Source organism: Microtus oregoni, unplaced genomic scaffold (genome assembly GCF_018167655.1).
Source record: "Microtus oregoni isolate MIOR12 unplaced genomic scaffold, Mior012 000033F_ref0000390, whole genome shotgun sequence".
Classification (NCBI taxonomy): Eukaryota; Metazoa; Chordata; class Mammalia; order Rodentia; family Cricetidae; genus Microtus; species Microtus oregoni.
The window spans coordinates 17443677-17463800 of NW_024543092.1; the positions used below are offsets into that span (position 1 = coordinate 17443677).

Below are 20124 nucleotides of genomic sequence, written 5' to 3' on the forward strand. Positions count from 1 at the left end.
TATAGAGCTATCGCTCGTGTGTCATCGACGTGAACACAGTATCTATTTAGTAGATAGTGTGGGAGGGGCCTGTCTCTACCTCCACTTGGAAGGTGCACGAGAGCCCTGTGACATCTTTGTTTTCTGCCATCCTCTAGCTCCCACCACTGCCCCGGAGAACCTGAATGTCTGGCCAGTCAGTGGCAAGCCCACGGTTGTCACCGTGTCCTGGGACGCACTGCCAGAGACCGAGGGGAAAGTGAAAGGTAGCTGTCTCCTCTTTACCTGCTAGTGTTCTTCCTGAGCAACGCTACTCTGGTGACTGACAGAAACTAGACAGGCACCATGTACCGTGAGATGCTAACCCAGGGGACACGGAGGCTTCCTGAGCTGTACGTGATCCCCTGCGAACTATTCTTGTGATCTTCCTGCAGGCGGGATCTTTAGGCTAGTCACCCTGGAGACATTTTTAACTGTACTATGTGCTGTCATAGCCTTTATACCCTGTGCTAAATCTAGAGCTTTCCCTTGTGCCTGCGAGATCCTGAAAGGAGAAGCTGGCAGGGGTCGGCCGGGACCATAAAGATCTTTAATGACACAGTAAATACTTTTAATGGGGCTGAAAACCTTAAGTTATAACTTCCAGAAAGTGGATTTGTTCCCTAAATTTCAGCCTGCATTGATTTATTTGGGTCAAGGAAAGGATGAAAATAATAGAGAAAAAGATTATCAGAGCCTTAAAAGGATAAAAGGATAAAGAGATGTGTACAGCTGGTGAAGACTGCTAAGAAAACAATGGAAAAGGTTCAGAAATCTGGAGACATTTTAAAGACTCACGCTGGATTTTGCCTGGCTTTGCTGACAAGTGCACCTCACAGTAGGAAGGATGGAACCTCTATTAGAGAAAGGAATCTTTCTATTGTTACAAGGTGCCTTAGTTAGGGTTTCTGTTGCTGTGAGGAGACACCATGACCACAGGAACTTGTATAAAGGAAAATGTTTAATTGGGGTGACATTCAGTTCATTATCATCGTGGTGGGACACGGTGGTGTGCGGGCAGTCATGGTGCTGGAGAGGGACCCGAGAGCTCTACATCTTGCACAGGCAACAGGAAGTGAACTGAGACACTGAATGGTATCTTGAGCATAGAAGACCTCAAAGCCCACCCACAGTGACACATTTCCTCCAACAAGGACACACCTCCTAATAGTGCCACTCCCTAGGAGATTATGGGGGCCAATTACATTCAAAGTACCACATTAGGTTTGGTTTGCAAATTTAAATCTGATACCAACAAAAGCTCTGAGGAGTTTGTTCAGGCTTAGAGAAACACAGAAAACCATGACCAGTCTCCTTTGAGAATTTCCCGAAGGAAACTATTAAATGGTTTGGTTTTTTTTTCATTCAACCGTAAGATGACGTGGCTCACATGTCATGTGACTTTATTAGAACGGTGTGTCTCCAGAAAGATGATTGGCATGACGTCTTTTCTGTTCACTTTTTAGAAAGAATGGATTTTTTTCTTCAAAAGAAGTTTGTCTCCATGCGCCACAGGAACAAATGAAACAAATATACATTTAATTGGCCCCTTTAAGTCATGATTTTTATGAAAACATAAACCCTGGCTCCCTGTGTCTAAGGACTGCGAGGCTGGAAACTCCTCATAAAGGAAGTAAAGACAACATTTTGGCTAATTAGATTTTCAGTTTTTGACAACAGTAGTTACTGCTCATCTAGTGAATTTATTTTCATAATACAGACTCATTCTTTTTCTGTCTCACATCTTAGTGTATTTCACAACCAATGCCGAAGGAAACCACAGGTCGCCAGTCAAATGTTGCCAGAAATGAGAGCTACTGAGTTCTTACAGATGGAAGAGATTTATATATCTTAACCCTGTTTAGTTTCCATATGGGTATAATTGTGAGATTAAAATTCATGATAAATTGGGGATATTTTCTGTGTCTGGGAAACATAAAACGTAGTAAGAGAGTACACATTTTGATAAGGCTAGGAGTTTTTCTAGATGTACCTAACCCATTAAGGAATCTAATTGTAAGGTTTTGTAGGACGGAAGTTCACCCACTTCTTGCTTTTTGTGATTATAAATGACAAGTTCTATGAGAAAAGAGTGCTGTGTTCCCCAGACAGATGGTGCAAAGACTTTTCTAGGTGAAAATATTATATATTCAGTGCACTGTGAGAAGCTGAGGCCTTAGAGGAAGGGGAAAGATTCCCTACACTCATGTAATTGCATGGTTTTTCTGGGATTCAAAGGATTTTTTTCTGAGGTCATGCTCATATTAGCTTGGTAAGTTATTGGAATCTTAAATTTGTTGAGAGAATAGGCAAGGGCAATTCTTTGTTGAACGTTAAAATGACACTATGAACTATGCAATTGTCTTTATTGTTGCATATATATGTACATGTTTCTAAATATATAGATACAACCTGCCCAACCCAGCTAATGTTATTTGTATACACACAATTTCAGGGCTGACGCTTGAGAGGGATAGGAGGGGGAAGAGGCAAAATGGTGCAATTACATTTTAATTTCAAAAAATATAATAAAGAAGCTTAAAATATAAATAAATATTAACAAAATTCAGATGTAATAAAAGAAACAGTTCCTCATACTGAACTGTTTGTGGTTGCTAAACTGCAAGGGCATTCTGTGCTTATAGACAAGCCAATAAAAATGGGAACGTTAGGAACCACACCGCTCTATCAGTGACTTTCCTTCGCAGTTTCAAATACTATGAAGTATTCTCAGCAGCACAGAGTGAATAAGAACTTTTATAATTCTTACAAGAATGAAATTTTAAGCCAGATATGGAATTTTTTTTCTGAGTTAATATACTAAGAGTCACTCCACTTGGTAAATGAAAGCTGATGTGAGGAGTTATTCAGAACCAGTTTTCTGGAAGTCGGTGCTTTTGGGGTCCCTTGGTTTCTTATGCTGGGGTATGCTGATGGCACTATAGAAAGTTTGTAAGTAAATGGAACCCCCAAACTAGTATATATATATGTATGTATATATATACATATATATGTATATATATAAATATTTGATCAGTTGTATATAGACAACTGCCCCTACCTCGTGTTTTTCATTTGCTTAAGCTAGCAAGTTGCCCGCCTGTGACTTCCAAGGACACTAACGAGTGTGAGCTTGCCTTGCACCCTGTTCTTCCACTGCAGCTGCCGACCAGGTGGTCATCGCCAGGGTGTTAGCTTCAGCCATGTGTGCTCTAACTCATTCTGCCCCCACGGTCTGTCTGCTGGATGCAGAACTATTTTCATTTTCTTCCTTCCAACCGTCTGCCAAATCATTTCAGAATACATTCTTTCATATGCCCCGGCTCTCAAACCATTTGGAGCAAAGTCCCTCACCTTCTCTGGACACACCACTTCTGCCCTGGTGGACGGTCTGCAGCCTGGGGAACGCTATCTGTTCAAAATCCGGGCCACAAACAGGAGAGGCCCGGGGCCACACTCCAAAGCCTTCATTGTCACTATACCAACAAGTAAGCATTGTGTGTTCGCGCTTTTCCTCTCTCCTCGTTCCTGTTGTTTGTTTTGTGTTACTTTGAATCATGCTTTTGGGTTTAGATGTGCTCAGTTGATTTTTCAGGGGTGAGTTTGCACAGCTGTTTCTAAAGTGCTTTGTAGTCCCCTTGGAAATCAATCTTTCCAAAGACTAAAATGTTACTACTGATATTAATTTATTGACAGTATTATCAATATATTGATTATATGATTACCTTAGTATTAGTGTTTTACTTGGGGCTTATATTGGGAGGGAAAGAACATGTTTGTAAGCTTAATTTGGCCTTTTAATTGTAAGCCTTATGCTGCATGCTTTAAATGGCTCATTTTGTCCTCTAGTATTTTGGGGTGCAACATTTCTCAGAAGACTTCCAATTGCCTGGTTTATCTGATCAGTAATAAAACTAACAAGTTCTCAAAGATCCAGAGATGGGGTGTTTGTGGACCAAGCTCCCTTCATTGCTTCTTTTCGGCATTTATTCTGGAAACACACAGCTGTCTCCTCTGTGTGCTGCGAAACCCCATGGTTCCATGCTGGAAGACACTGAAAAAGCTGTCTGTTCCCTCTAGGTCCCCCTGCTGCTGTAGGAACTCCTTCCCAATACAACCTCCCTTCCCTCAGCCTGTTCTTCTCTCAAGACAGAATGAACCACAGGATATGTTTAAGATACTGTTTTGTCGACTCTGGGCTCTAGTTTAAGCCCAATTTTGGAGAGACAAATGCATCCAATATGAAAGACACACTAGGTCAGAGAGAAAGCAAGTGAGAGTGTGTTGAGGGGAGACGGAACCCTGGTGGGGCTTCAGAGTGTTCAAGCTTGGAGCCCACTCGAGCCACTTACAAGTTCCATCTGCCATTCCCCTGAAACTGAGTATAGGTTGCTTGACATTAAGAACAGCCATGCTACATTGGCATCGTGCTGGTACTTAGCTTAAGAAAGCCCTACTTAAGACCTTGTACTTATGAAACCAGTGACTCATAGTCATGTCTCAGTGTTTTGGGGTTGGTTCCAAGACCCCCAATCATGCCAACTCTGCAGAAGTTCACGTCCTTTTCTCTGAAACAGAAGTGCTTGCATAGAACCCCCCCCCCACATTTCCCCGTATGCTCCAAATCACTTGTAGCCTACTTACACAATAATGTAGTGGAAACACTCTGTGGACACTATATTACTTAGGGGGAAATGAGTCTACACACGGTCAGTACAGACACATTTTTTTCCTTAAATGTTTTTGAGGCAAGATTGGTGGAATCTGAGTCTGCAGGATCCATTGATGCAGGATACAGGGCTGACTGTCCATCTAAGCCCTCATTCTGGAACTTCTTCAGATGATACAGCGAGGTGTGCCCTGATTCAATCCACACGTAGGATCTAGAACTCTGTTATACAAAGTAAACTAGAGCAAGAACAACAAGAATGTTATAGTGGGGGATGTGCATGTGTCGTGGTCTAAGGAATTAGAAGGGATCAGTTACAATGAGACACGTGGAACTCCTCCACACTGGATGGCAGATGCTCCTAAAGCTCCCCTAACACCCACCATTTAAAAATCTGTTCCAGCCAGTTCCCCAGAGGCCAATGCACACCAGGATGGAAGGAGCATCCGGAAACCTGAGAAACCTCAGCCTTCTCCCTTTACTCCTAAAACCGCAGCTTCTTCAGAACTCACTCCCCCAGCCAAAAATGCCATGGATGATCTCCTTGACTTAAAGAACAAACTCCTGGCTAACGGTGTTCCACCTCGGAAAACCCAACTTCACTCTAAAATGGGGGAGCTGGATCCCCAGACCACGGACATCAATGGTGAGGAGGAGCTGGATTCCCTTGAAGATCCTCGTCCATCACGGGCGGAAACCCTAGACCGGAGGCGACCCCTGAGGGTACCAAGTAGATCTGGTCATCGGGTTCCAGCTCCTGGCAGGACTCCAGCAAGGACTGGCTTTCCAGTGCTGCCCCGCAAGGAGGGGATGGATAGGCGTGGCACCTCCCTGGTCCCCCACCCTCATCCAAGGGTTGAATCTTCAGTGACTTCAGTCTCTTCTACCTATACCCAGCTCAGCTCTACAGACAATGATTCCATGAACCAAAATGAGGACGATCAAGAAGTTTCCCCTGATCCTAAAGCTGCTTCTTACCAGACAACTAAGAATCCAGTTGGGTCCAAGCCCACCACAACCCCTCGCCACCATGTGGCTTCTGACACGCTCAGGGACAAAAGCAGGCTGCTCCCCGGGGTGAAGGCAGAGCCGTCTGCATCGAGGCGTTCTCAGTCTTCTGCCAGTGAGGAGGATTCCAGTGTCGCGGCCCAACCCCTGGGTCACGGCCCCCTGCACAGAGGCTCCTCTCGACCACACTCCAGATCCCAGCTTTCTAGGGGCTGGAAGGACCGCCAGGATGCACCTTTGCACACTGCTGTGTCACCTTCCGGCTCAGAGGAAGAGGACACTTCTGATGGTGGAGGAGATGTTGACAGAGATGCAGGGGACACCAGAAGGCAGGCTGAGGTCACTGCTCAGACCCAGCAAACCCGGCCTGCCTTGGGACACTTCAGTTTGACACGGAATAAGCCCTTCTCTGCCCACAGCAGAAATCCGAACAGATTCCCCAGATTCCGGGGACTAAGACTGCAGCCCTCCGGGTCTCCTCAGTCTACCTCAGCTCCGAAAGTCCTCACCAGGTCTCCTTCACAGCCAGCATCCCACACCAGGTCTAATGTCTATGGAAATGGTGAGGATGAAGAGCCACTTCCAGCCACTGTGGTCAACAATCGTACACCTTCCTCGTCCAGGCACCCAGCCTCTGGGGGATGGGACACCCTAAGAAGAGGCCCCCAGAGAGGGGCTAGCTTGTACAGGAAGGATCCCATCCCAGAAAACCCCAAAGCTGCTGGAGCAGATGCACATCCTGGGGGCAAATCCCCTCTGTCCTCCAAGGCACGGGACTTTGAACAGAGAACCAACGAGGACGCCCATCAGACATCCCCAGGGTCTACCAGTCGCCAGTTACCCCCTGCTCAGCTTCCAGCACCGAGGTCACAGCCCTTCCCTGGGTCCACTGTTCCCAGAAGAATGACACCTGGCCGCAGCTCAGAAGTTTCTAGTTCTCAGAGTAAGAGTGTGGAGTCAGGGCGTGACGGGTCACACACAATGAACTCCCATGGGGTGCTCCCCTCGGCTTCCCAGAGTCAGGATGAGGAGTCCCAGGGCAGCTATGAGGAAAACAGCACTGAAATTGAGACTCCAGATTCCCGGACTCTCACTCACTCGGCTCGTGCCAAGGATGCCACTCCATCCACATTCAGACATCGGCAGGCGGGCTCCCAGATAGGGAACAGCGATAGCAGCCCTCAGCCCAGCCACACAGGAGCCTCTGTGAGACCCAGCCGGCCTGGCAGCCCCCACTCTCGGGCCCAGGTTCCTGGCAGGGCTGGATTCCAGGCCACACCAGTGAAGAAGATCTCCCCTTCCAAGGGTCCCCTGCTTCCTGAATCTCTGCAGTCAGTCTTTACTGAGGAGGAGGAAGAAGAGGAAGAGGAAAAGGAAGGACTTTTAAAAGGCAAGGAAGACTCTCTGTCCACCTCAAAGTGGCCTTCTTTCTCCTCCCACAGGGGCAATAAATATGCGGACAGAAACTTTGACAAAGACAGGGCTGAGGTTGGGCTGGTTCCCCAGGGAGGGAGCCTTGTGCAGGAGGAGAACGCCATCCCTGGAAGGCGACCACCAGGCAGCCCTTCAATAGCCACACACCCACCTCCACGGTACCAGCCTCGAAACCCTGCTACTGCAAGTCCCATGGCCAGCACCCACTCCTGGCCAAGGTATACCACCCACGCCCCTCCCAGCTACTCCTCCACAACGCCCATGCTTTCCTTGCGCCAGCGGATGCAGCGGCGATTCCGGACCCCAGTCTCGCGCCACCCGCCGAGACCCGTGCTCGCACAAGGTAATTGGTTCTCACTTTTAGCCAACCAAACTTTTATATTTCTTTCTAAAAAGTGCTAAGTGGTTGTTTTAAAGCTTAGTTTAATTTGCGTCACTAAGCATCCCTGATAACCGAGCAGGTATCATTCCCACTTCTCTGTTCAGTTGTGTGTTGGGGCCGTGGTTGGTTGTACAGTGCCCACTGCTTTTAGGTGGGTTTGGCCCGCAGAGGTCAGACCTGCCGGCTTCAAGTCACATCAGAGATGTATGAGCTGCAGCTGGGCTCCGGACAGCGAGAATATTGTCACCCTCCAAACTGCCTCTTCATCTGGGACAATGTGTCATACCCAAATGTTATTTTCAGTTATTCACTTGACAGAAGATATTTAAGGAATCAACAGTAATAACACATGTATGTGTGTGTGTATATATATATGTGTGTATGCATATGTGTGTATGTATGCATATATGTGTTTGTGTGTGTGTTTAGGTATGTATGTATGCATGTGTGTGCATGTGTGTGCTTGTGTGTATGTGTGTGTTTGGGTATGTATGTATGCATGTGTGTGCATGTGTGTGCTTGTGTGTATGTGTGTGTTTTTGTGCATGTATGTGTGTATGCAAGTGTTTGTGTGTGCTTATGTGTGTGTGTGTGTGTGTGTGTGTGTGTGTGTACAGGCTTGTCTTCTGCTTGTTTCATCCTTATCTTTTGCATGTAAAACTTAACCAAATAAACCCTAGCACAATTTCAAATATCTTCTGTAGGAATTTCTTAGACATTTCTTCACCAAATGGTGTCTACAACCTGCAGAAAGCATGTGGTAACGTTGTCATAGAGTTGGGTCAGGCTAACACATGCCCGGAATTCTGTAACAGACAATGGAACATAGGCAGCTATGAACTAGGGTCCATGTGAACCCGCAGGGCAGGATCCCTGGCATTTGCGTTAAGTTTGCATTCTGCTGAACCTTGCACTTCCCTCGTATGTAACTGGAGTTTCTTAGAGCATCTTCAGCAAGTGTGTGGGAATCTGGTGGCATTAGTTATTGATTCATTAATTCATTCACTTGAGACGGTGCCTCACCCTAGTCCCGACTGGCCTGGCACTTACTGTATGGCCCCAGTTCCCTTCAAACGTAAAGCGGTTCTCTTGTTTTAGCCCTTGAGTGCTGAGGTGCAGGCATCACCCACTGTGCCCGGCAGCATGTTAATTTGCTTGATGCATTGTCCCATGTGGGAGTAGTTTTTTCTCCTAGGATTGTTGTAAGTGACATAGAGCTAGATGTAGAGTTTACCAGGGTCTTGTATGTAAAAGAACACACTACATGCTTGCTATACAAGGGGAGGCATGCACTAAGTCTGACCAGCAGTATTGTCAGAAGCCCTGACTCTTCTCCTGAAGTCAGCCTGGACCTCAGAGGCTACCAGTTGATAATAAAGGCGACCTGTCCCCTAGAGGTCAGAAACAACTCATTTAACTTCTCAAGCTGCGCTGCAGAGCCCAGCACACCAGGACAACATCACACGATGATTGGGACCTGGGACAGGGGGCAGCTGGAAATAGCTGTGCTGTTTGGTGGTGGCTAAAACTCTTGGAGATCATCCCCACTCTTCTCTGCGATTCCACTGCCTTCCCATTGGTAAAAATGAAGCCAGAGCTACTAAGGTCTTAAACTTCACGAACAGAGGTACTTAGGAGGCCATTCTCAGTCCCCCAGCATGGTCAGGATGTCACTTCATTGTCCTGTAGAAATCACAGTGCAAACTTATCTAATACATAGATGCTACTGGTTGAGATTCTATTTTGTGTTTGTTGGAAACGAAGTGTTTGCACTTACAGGTTGATGAAGTCAGTGGTCTAGGAAGGTTGAATTTACTAGGAACTTCTTTCCCCTCTTCCCCGCTGTGTAGGTTATAATGGACGACCAAATGTAGAAGAGAACATACCTCCTGGTAGTGTTGGAAAACCAAACAGACAAAAGATTATCAATGGTCCTCAAGGAACAAAGTGGGTAAGGTAAACTTTACACGCTCAAGATGTTTTAAGTGCTGGGAAGAGAAAACCATGGATACTGTGTGCCAGTAAATCAGGCAGTCTGCCCCTCTATTCCCCCTCCTCTTTCCTCCCCTCTCCTCTCCTCCTTCTCTCTCATCCTCTCCCCCTCCTCTCCTCTTTCTTTTCCCCCTCCTCTCTCCTCTCCTCTTTTCCCCTCCCCTCTCTTCTCCTTCCTTCCCTTCCCTCTCCTCTCCTCCTCTCTCATCCTCTCCCCCTCCTCTCCTCCCCTCTTTTCCCCTCCCCTCTCTCTCCTTCCTTCCCTTCCCTCCCCCTCTCTTATTGATAAATTTTCAGTGTACTCTAGCTGGCCTCAAACTTGAGATCCTCCTGCTCCGCAGCCTCTCTGGCACTGGGACTGCATAGGTACCACATCCTCTTCTCCTAGAATTTAACAACTTAAGAAAGAAGAAAAGGATAGGTCTCATGTTTAGCAAAGGCAATAGCCACTCCACAGTAGAAACTTTCTCTTTTTTCTTTTCCATCCCTGGTTTTAACTGCCTTAAATATAATTGCTTTCAATGTCTAGAAAGTCTTTGGTGATCAGTGAGGCTTAGCCTTGGAAAACCCCACTCTGGGGTTTTTCCATTTGACTTGATTGACAGGAAGATCAAAGAAATTCATGGTCCTACCGCAGCAGCTACCTGGAACCTAACAATGGCTTTTCCTACATTCCACCCTATATTTAATTTTTATTTTTAGTTTGGTGTATAATTAGATAGTGCATTTATTTTCTATTAGTTGTCTCAAAATCTTTGTAAAGAAAATAGTAAACCCAAACCAAAAAACTAAACAAGTAGACATTTTTATCAGCTAATCCCTTGCGTCTGACCATTGTCTGACCGAAACTGAAAATATGTCATAGTGCTTTTCACTAAGATGATGAATATGCTAAGCTCCTGCCCGGGGCTAAGACAAATGTTTAGGGGATTTTGGGGGTTGAGACAGTGGATAGAAAACAGTATTCAGGGCCTGAAAATATTCCTTGGAAGAATGAAAAATCTCACTGTAGAAATCACCAGCCAAGCTTTCTACTTACGATGAAAAGGTTTTAAAAATACATGTACTGAAGGTGTCTGAAAAATTTCACCATAGATGGTCTAAGGATGAGAGCCATGACAATCAAACAGAATTGCTTTATGAATGGTTCTGAATAGGAAAGGTCTTGACACTACCCTGGCCAAAAGCTGAATGGCAATCAGAGCTGATTTTGAAAGTAGGGTCTATCACAAATGTCTTGTTTCTGCTGTCAGAACAGGATATTTTTTGCATCATGGTTATGTAGAGATGGGTTTCAGGTGTTCCTCAGTGTAAGAGCACTGTGGCCTTGTCAGCTCCGTGTGTATCTGAAGGCTCACTAACAGACGGGGATGCCTGTGGGGGCAGGACCACACTGAGGGACTATCAGGAAAGAGCGGGAGATTCTCAGAGGGAAAACAATAAATTTCCAAGATTTACAATTTCTTAGAGTTTTTTTATAATATTTATATTTTTATAATATTTCTATAAGTTAAAACATTTTAATTACATAATCAAAATTTTATTTTTAACATAACACAATGAAAGCATTTCATATTTTTAAGCAACTAGTGATATTTATTTATTCACTCATTAAATATAAGGAATACAAAAAAAAAGAAACAAACATTCTTTACTCAAAACTGCTTCTCAGAAGTGACCTGTTGGGGACATTTTGGTGGATACCTTTTCAGAACACATGTCTTTGACATTTTCAAGCTTATGTATAAAGTACATTGTATTTTTACAAAATTATCAGTCCCATTACGTGGATATGCATAAAGCTAGGTCACTATATACAAGATCTCATATTCCTCTATTGGCTGCTGCTGGGCCGTTATTTATTTAAGTTCATCTGTCAGTTGATAGATTCTGAGGTTGGCTCTTGTTTACGATGTACTAAATGGCTGGAAAATACTTGAAATGTCTTTTGCATATTTGGGAAGCAGAGCAGCTTCTGTTTCATATAGGTAGGCAGTGGTACAAGACAAACAATATGATACAAGATGTGATTGCATCTGACTTTGCAGACACTGCGAATGATAGCAACAAGGGGGCTTCCCTCTCACTGCCTTTCTTCTGTGGATGTGAACATTTGGGGATCCCCAGTACCCCTCCATCTGTGTTGTCTTGGTTTAGGTTGTGGACCTGGATCGTGGCTTGGTCTTCAATGCTGAAGGGAGATACCTCCAAGACTCGCACGGCAACCCTCTCCGGGTGAGACTCGGGGGAGACGGTCGCACCATCGTGGGTGAGTGAGCTGCGGTACCCCGCTTTTGTCTTCCCCAACCCCTTGTTTCTAATGGTTTCCGTGGTCTTGTTGCTCTTAGCCGTGTGAGAAGAAGGTCCCCAAATGGGACCAGAGCTAGCTTTCTTCTCATGGCTTTAGTCTCCCTGTTTCTTCAGTCTCCCCCTCTAGAAGTGTTCTCTAATTTGTTCTTGAACTTGGTCATTTAGAACTCAGGTCAGAAAAGGATAGCCCACAGGCTGTACTGCCTGATTGGGAAGACTGTGAGAACAGTTCTTACATTTTAAAATAACTCTTTCCCCTTGCCCCAAAAGAAGAATGTCTGTGGCATACGATAAAATGATATGAAATTCACATTTCGGTGTCCATACACGAAAGCTAACTTGGAATATAGGAACACTTACTTATGTATCATCTAGTTCATCACTTATATATTGTTTAGGCTTTGTCTGCTGAGTGTTTCGCTCTACAAGGGCTGAGTCGAATAGCTCCATCTGGCCCGGAAAGCTTAAAAGTCTTACTCTCTGGACTTCTGTGGAAATGTTTGCGGTCTCTGGCCCAACCTAACATGTTTTCTCCCCGAGGGATAGAAAGAGCAAGCAAAGGACCACTTCCCTTAACAGACAGTTTTCTCTGGATGTGGCACACACCGACTCAAGAGTTTATGTAGTTCTATAGCGGGAATGATGGGCAGTCTCCTAAGCCCATCTCTCTGCAAAGCGACAGATACCACCACCTCAGACACACGCCATTGCTCCTCTGTCTTTTGATGATTAAAGTGTAGGCATGCATACGCTTTGAGAAGATGCTTTCTCATTGTGTTTTCTGTCCCCTGGATTGTTTCACCTTGTTGCTTATCTCTTGCTTGGCTTCATTTCAGATCTGGGAGGAACTCCTATGGTGAGTCCCGATGGCCTCCCCCTCTTTGGGCAGGGGAGACATGGCAAACCTCTGGCCAGTGCCCAGGATAAACCCATCCTGAGTCTTGGAGGGAAGCCCCTGGTGGGTTTGGAGGTCATCAGAACAACCACTCATCCTCCCACCACCACCATGCCACCAACCACGACGACCACTGTGCCTACCACCCCAACCCTTCAACCCCAAACCACCACCTCCCATCGGACCACCACCCGCCGGACCACCACCACTACCACGCGCCGCACGACCACCACCAGGCGTCCCACAACTACAATCCGAGCTACCCGGAGGACAACCACCACTACCACCACTCCGGAACCTACCACCCTTTCTCCTACCTGTCCCCCTGGGACCGTGGAACAACAGGACGAAGCCGGCAACCTTATCATGGGAGCAAATGGGATCCCGGAGTGCTACCCTGAGGAAGGTAACCAGCTTTGTTTTAATGTAGAAAGCTTACAGAGGCAGGTCTCAGAGCCTGCCAGAAAGGGGTGAGTACTGGGCAGAGCGATTGGCAGCCCGGCAGAGGCATTTGGATTCCCAGGGCCGTTGTTTGTCAACACTTTTACAGCAGGGTCGTCAGATTCAGGAACTAAGAAGTACAGTGTGAGATGCACTGTGTCACACATATACAGTGTATACATGTGTGCGTTTGTTGTTCATCCAAAACCTCAGGGTGTCTTTTGTTTATCTGACAGCTGAAACTTAGTGTTATTGGTTTGGGATATGTTTTCTTAGATGCGTGCTTCTGTAAGTTGGTGTGTGTGTGTGTGTGTGTGTGTGTGTGTGTGTGAGAGAGAGAGAGAGAGAGAGAGAGAGAGAGAGAGAGATTGGTAGGTTGGTTCTGTGATTGTGTGAGTGATCAGGTCTGACGGATTCTGACTGTGAGGCCCATTAGATAACAGCTGTGAGCTCCAGGAAGTCAACACTGTGCTGGGCAGAGAAACTCTGGGTGATCAGCCTTCCCTTTGGAGAATGCCAGTCTCAAGTGATGAGCCTTCTCCTGAGAGGACAGGGTTTCCATTGGAAGACCACACCGCTTCTGCTTTGCTATGGTTGGTTTGGGCCCTCTGGTCACTCCTGACATCTGTCTGTCTTCCCACTGAAGAACCGCATCTGTGAAGATCCAGGTCATGGCACATCATCAGCCTCTTCTCAGGCATCCGAGCAGAGAGGGACAGACACACTCTCTTCCCTAGGGTCGGAAAGACACATGTAGCCTGTAAAGCCTGAATATTTTTTTTAGTCTGATGCAGCGAAGACCCTTCCTCTAGGATGTGTTTTGCAAGCCAGGGATACTCAGAGCGTTGCTGCCTGTGAGGCGTTCTGAGGAATCTGAGCGTGAACACTGTGCTCAGAATGAGGATCCACTCCCAAGGCATTGTTTGCATGGAGAGGTGCAAAATTAACGGGAAAACTGGACACATCTTCAAAGTCCACAGTCGAGAGCAAAGAAACGCAAACCAAGGGAGAGAGTCACTGGGGGAGAGAACTCTTCCGCTGTTCACTCGGTGAGTACACATCTGAATTTCCTCTTTTTAGCATTGTTTATGGGAGGGGTACTGGGTATACGTGTGCGGAGTCTGTGTGTGGAGGTGAGAGTCAGTTCTCTCCTTCCACGGCGTGAGTTCCAGAGACGGAGCTGAGTCACCAGGCTCGGTGGCAAGTGCCTTTACCTGCTGAGCTGTCTTGCTGGCTCCTGCATTTACCTTTAACTTCTCAGTGTTAAAGTGGCTTCCTCCTTCTGCATACATTAATATGTTTATCTCTGAAAGTGGACGTGTGACTATAGATGATTGCTTAGTAACTGGCTGTAAACAAAAGAATGACTGCCTAGGATTTGATTTCCATCACTGCCGTTTGGCATTTTACTTTGCCTGCATGTGATTTCATTTACATTGCTCTATCCCAGACTTTAATTTGACGTGAAATCCAGTAGATTTTCTTAGCATCTGTACCAACATTTTCTTTGCCGATCGCAATGAACAGTGTGCATTTTGCTTGTAACCCTACTTCTAACTCCTTGGTCCAACCCAAAGACGAATGGACCCCTCGGCAGCATTTTGAAATCAAGTATAAATTTTACAAAGTTTTGTGGAAAAAAAAAAAACCCAACTAAACTTGGTGAGAGTGGCAGATCCCCTGCTGTTTTTAGCGGACTATGCATTATTTTTAAAAATCCTTCAGTGAGATCTGCTTTCAACACCAGTGGATGCTAAAACTTGCATGCTCTCTTCTTTGCTTTGATTCTAACCATAGTTATTTAATATTTTAATTTCAAATCCTCTCACCGAGATGTGGTTGACATATAAAAAGCTGTGCATGTGGGTCTGAAGAGTTTGGAGGGAAGGCTTGTGCACACATCTGGTCATCAAGACCACAGACATGTTCATCACCCCTCAGAGACCGCCCCCTTATTGTTAGATATAATCTTTTATCTTTTGACCACTGTTTCATGTCTTGGAGCTGCTCTTGTTGTTTGTGTCACTATGCTGGTCCACTGACCTAGCATGCACAGATCATTACTTTCTCAGTTGCTAGCAGTGGGCGCCAATGGCTTACTGTGTACTCGCTTCTGATTTAACATGTCATTTTCAAATATCACGAGCCAGACACAGTGCTTGCTTCCCTCTTGGATAGGAACTGAGTCCCAAAGATGGCTGGAGATTTGAAAATAGCAGAGTCAGATGGCTCTAGAAGAGCCAGCTCACCACTGTGTCACACACACCTTCTTGTAACGGCCTTGGTCAGGAATGCTCTGGGGTCACTGCAATGACACGGAGCCGAGCAGGTCCCAGTCAGGCCCAGCATCATAGGAAGGAGGCTCTTTCTTGGCTCACGTCCAGAACCCACAGAAACACCTGGGTCTCACCCGTGCCCTTGCTTTGATTTCACCATCGTGTTCCCTTCACATTGTCTCCTTCCCAGTGCTAAATAAAGTTCCATCCTGAACTCACGCTCACTCTGGGTACACGGTGGCTCTCGGTACACAGCTACAATCAGTGGGAAACCATCCTGGCTGCTGGTGCACTCCCCAGCTTAGGAACCTGAGTGTTTGTTGCTCCATAGTTATGACTTGGAATCTGCACTGCTAGTGGTGAAGAATACCACTGAAGGGCTTTTCCAAACCCCTCTCCCACCTCGCTTCAGCTGAACACTGGACATTCCATTCCGTTCGTAAAGTCCTGGGGTTTGGTTTCTGCTCTCCAGCTTTTTAAGCATCCAAACATTCGAGTCTTGGCTCCCTTGGTGAAATCAGGCCTCCTCCTCTTTTCCTTTGAAAACCTCTCTCAAGAAATGTTCTAGGAATAACCTCGGGCCATTCAGTCATGCCAGCAACTCTGTTATTTATGGATACTTCCTCTATGTTATGAATGCTCTACTTCCTGTAGCCAGAGATGCACAGTGCAAGCTTGTTTCCTTGATACTATTGCATTTATTCCTCTCTTTTTACACATATACACACACGCTTGCACACACATACATATTCATACACACACCCATCCACATACACACATGAAAACACACCCTTCACACACATACACATTCATACACACACATCCATGTACATACACACATTCACACATACACACGTGAACACACACACATGCACACACATATACATATCTATGCACATGCATCCATGAATACATACACGCACATGCACACACACACACACACACACACAGAATAACTTTTTGCTTTTTAGCTAGAATTGACTTCTCTGCTCAGTAATGAACTCCAGAGCTGAGATAATAGAATCTGCCATGTCTCTAATTTCCCAGGGTACCACATTATCATCCTTAGGCATCTAAATATCTTAAGATTTTAAGAGGTAATTCTGGGTTTTCTAGCTGAGAAGTAAAAGTCAGTGATCTTTGTTTTCCAGTCTCTTTCTGCAGCAGATTGTGTGAAATTCCACGTATCTGGAGATGCCCTGAGCCAACTGAACATTCAAGAATGTGTAATGTGACCTCGCTACATGTTGGAGAGACACATTCGTCATTTTAGAAAACAGCTCCAGCTGGCCGTGCTCACCCTCCTGACAGAAAGGAGAATAAGCAGAACGTAATTCCATTGGAGCCACAGTCCCATGTGGGAATGTGCCCAGGGTCCCTCGCTGCTGTCTACTTCTTCTCTCTATACTTCTACAGAGAACAAACCTTTAAAAAGCCATTATAATGTCTCTGGAGCTGAGGCCCTAATTCCTTGGAGACAGAGTGCATTCATTATTTTCATGAGGTACTGAAAAGACTCGGGCACACAACATGTCAATGACTGGAAGCCACTTTTATATGAAGATCAAATTTTGACAGGGGTTCTGGGTTGGGTTATAGGACATCCAATTTTACAGAGTCCAGGTGGTCCCATACGACAGTCAGGTGGTCATCAGTTCTGATGATATATGGGTGTACAGTTCTGACACAGAGAAGATAAATTTACTTGGAGAGAAGATGGTGGTAACTCAGAAATAAATTGATTTTAGTTGATTCTAGAAATATATTCAATTGCTTGGTGGGATGTTCACTTATTCCAGAAGCCTGTGTTGGTCATCACATGAATCTAATTAGCACCCATGACCTTCTGCGCGGGACCGGCCATCTCAGCAGCTCTGGGCATTGCCATGGATATGGGAATCCACAAAGAGAGTTCTGCTTCTTCTTGTTCATGCTTGTCCTGGAATAGTAAAAAAAAAATGCACATTTTTGCTTTTTTTTTTTTTTTTAAAAAAACCCGGAGACATAATGAAAATGGAATGGAAATGATCAGAGAGTAAAATCACACTGTGCTCCTAAAAGATAAAGGAAAAAGATGGTGGTCAGGAACCAACGGTGGCAAGATAAACCCAAACTTCAGTCACCATGAACTTGAAAACAAAATGTGAATTGACTCAGAAGTAATTCTGTCTTGGATACAGGCATGTTGATGTTGACCTAGCCCGTAGATAACGTGTGTGTGTGTGTGTGTGTGTGTGTGTGTGTGTGTGTATACAACCATGCTTAGAATTTTGGAATTTTTTCACAGGATGACCATCCCCGCTGAAGGGTGGATGATCTGGCCTTATTAACATTCACTGTAAGCACAGGTTGCCACCCCAAGGTGATGTTCAAGGGTGCTGGAGCCTGCCTTGAGCAGCTGAGGGTAGCTCTGAGTGTCCTGCTGCAGTGTTCAGAAGATGCTGGGCAGGCGGCAGAAGAGTGTCCCTGCCCTCCACCATAGAAGCTCCCTTTGGCACTGTCTTGCTCACTATGTTATAGACTGAAATACTGCTGTGTAAGTTATGTCTGATGGCTAAAAAATGCCAAATTGATGCATATGGTTTCCCGGGGAAGGGAGCTTATACACTTGTTCCCCTTCCATTTCCCTGTGGAATGCTGAGTCAAACAATGCGTGTTTGCAAACAGCTCGATTGGCTAGTTCAGCTTCTGAAAAGGAGAGGTAGTTTGATGGAGTGTGAAGTACATGAACTCTGAGCCAAGAAGCCTGAAGCTCAAGTTCTGTGCTCCGCATCTGTGCGGCTTCAGGTCACTATGAACCCTCTCAGAGCCCCAGCGTGGAGCCTGAGAAGTGGGCGTGATAAACATGGGTATCCCAAGGATGTGCTGTGAAGAGTAACTCTCACGGCACACACCGAGGGCACCCAGAGTCCATAAAGCATCTGGTAGGCACTGCTCCTTCCTCCTGTCATCCCGCCACTGCGTTAAAGGGGGTGTTGTGTTCAGAGAGTTCCATGCCACAGCTGCGGGCTTCAGATAGTAAGTGGGGAGGGGTTCCCTTGAGTTGGATTTAAGACTTTCCCACCATAGCGAATGTTCTGTAGACCCAGGTGGGGATAATACCACTGCACAAAATCTAAGCAGCTTCAGACTGAGCTTCCCAGATAATGCAAAAAAAAAAAAACCCTTTTTATTTCCTCAAAGTATTCAATTTTGCCAGCCCAGTCATTACTTCATGACTGGAATTCTAACACTAGTTTGCATAATTAAATTTACAATTTAAAAGTTAATTTTAAATGGAAGAAATATAAAAAACTTCATCTACAATTTTATAAATCACATTGAAGTAAAATTCTGTCATCCTAAGGTGTCTAGAGGTTAGTAATATCTTAACGAGAAATTTAGTCATTGACATAACATATTCAAAGTTCATATGCAAGTTACGGAATCCAATGAGTATCAATTTCCCAAGTTGGGTAGTAAAACGTCAGCAGGCAGGAAAGACAGACGAGAAAGAATGACGTAAGACAACACGAGTCTTTCATTGGGAAGTGGGACTACAGACGGGGGTCTCTGTAAAACCCTGAGCCTGTCATCTGCTCACAAGTGGGGGAAGTTTTAGGGTACAAAGGGAGGGCAGGGAAGGAGGCTGAAGTATTTCCCTTTCCAGCTCACAGTCAGCCATTGCTGGGGGAACCCCTGAGCAGTCAGTCAATGCCAGGTGATTGACAAATACCTCTCCTAACGATTACTAGGGTCCCCCCAAGGCAAGGAGGGCAGGGGCTAGGGAAGCAAGTTACTTAACTTGGAAGAACCTAATTACTACAGTTGCAACAATCATCACGTTCCAGCCAAAACGGGAGAGCCTTACAGCAGGGCTGACACAGGAAACTCAGGTAGTGCAGTCTGCCAAGCGAGAGGCAAGCAGAGGTGGGAAATCCCCTCATTCTAGAATATTCTAATGGCAAGACAGAAGGAGGGGGGAATAAAGGCAGATAACTTGAGGTCACTGGGGCAGGGATTTTTGTCACAGGGCAGAGCCTCACTCTCCAGGCCATCTCTGAGCATTTGCGCCAAGCTTGTGTCAGGAGCATGGCAGGCTTCCCTCCAGGTCTAGAGCAATTCAGACGGGTGGGCAGAAGGGTCTAAGAATGCAGAGCCGGGTGTTTGCTCCTGAGCAAAGGGGTATTGGATTGCCTTTCTCTGATCTATAAAAGAGGGGAGGCCCGGCTTCCTGTCTGGGGTTCCGATGATCTTCCTTCTGCTGAAGTGAGGAGATGCTGGTACCGGCGGTAACTTGTTTCTGAGAGCCACTCAGGATGGATGAGTGGTCATCCTCAGGGCCAGGATTCTGAGACAGTGCTGGGAAGAGCCATGGGCCCGTGATGATCTGTCCTCTTTCCTCTTCCTCCCTAGATGACTTCTCAGGCCTGGACACTGACACAGCATCACCCACAGACGTGGACTACATTGTGTATGATGACGGTATGGAGCGGACCCCCAAACTCACCTTCATTTCCCTACTGCAAGATCCTATTTTGGTTAAAAGTGTTTGATCCTGATTGCATTTTCCTCTGGGACAGTGGTGGTAACTACCCCCTCTTTTGAGTCACTCTCAAATTTATATTTAAGCTGGAGAAAAACAGCAGACTTGAGGAGCTGGTATGGCTTCCAAGCAAGTCCCTTCCTAGCCCCTTGCCATGAAGCAATCCTGGTGCTG

The 20124-nt window shown here is 45.8% G+C and overlaps 1 protein-coding gene across 1 annotated transcript in view; it reads left to right on the top strand.

The window, feature by feature from the left end:
- Positions 1-20124, top strand: part of Fndc1 (fibronectin type III domain containing 1) — a 134842-nt gene that overhangs the window by 93426 nt on the left and 21292 nt on the right. Inside the window, exons 8-14 of the mRNA XM_041679991.1 lie at positions 138-245; positions 3318-3506; positions 5091-7472; positions 9362-9462; positions 11661-11772; positions 12650-13114; positions 19821-19889. Of these exons, the coding sequence (XP_041535925.1) occupies positions 138-245; positions 3318-3506; positions 5091-7472; positions 9362-9462; positions 11661-11772; positions 12650-13114; positions 19821-19889 (3426 nt within the window). The remainder of the gene's footprint in view (positions 1-137; positions 246-3317; positions 3507-5090; positions 7473-9361; positions 9463-11660; positions 11773-12649; positions 13115-19820; positions 19890-20124) is intronic.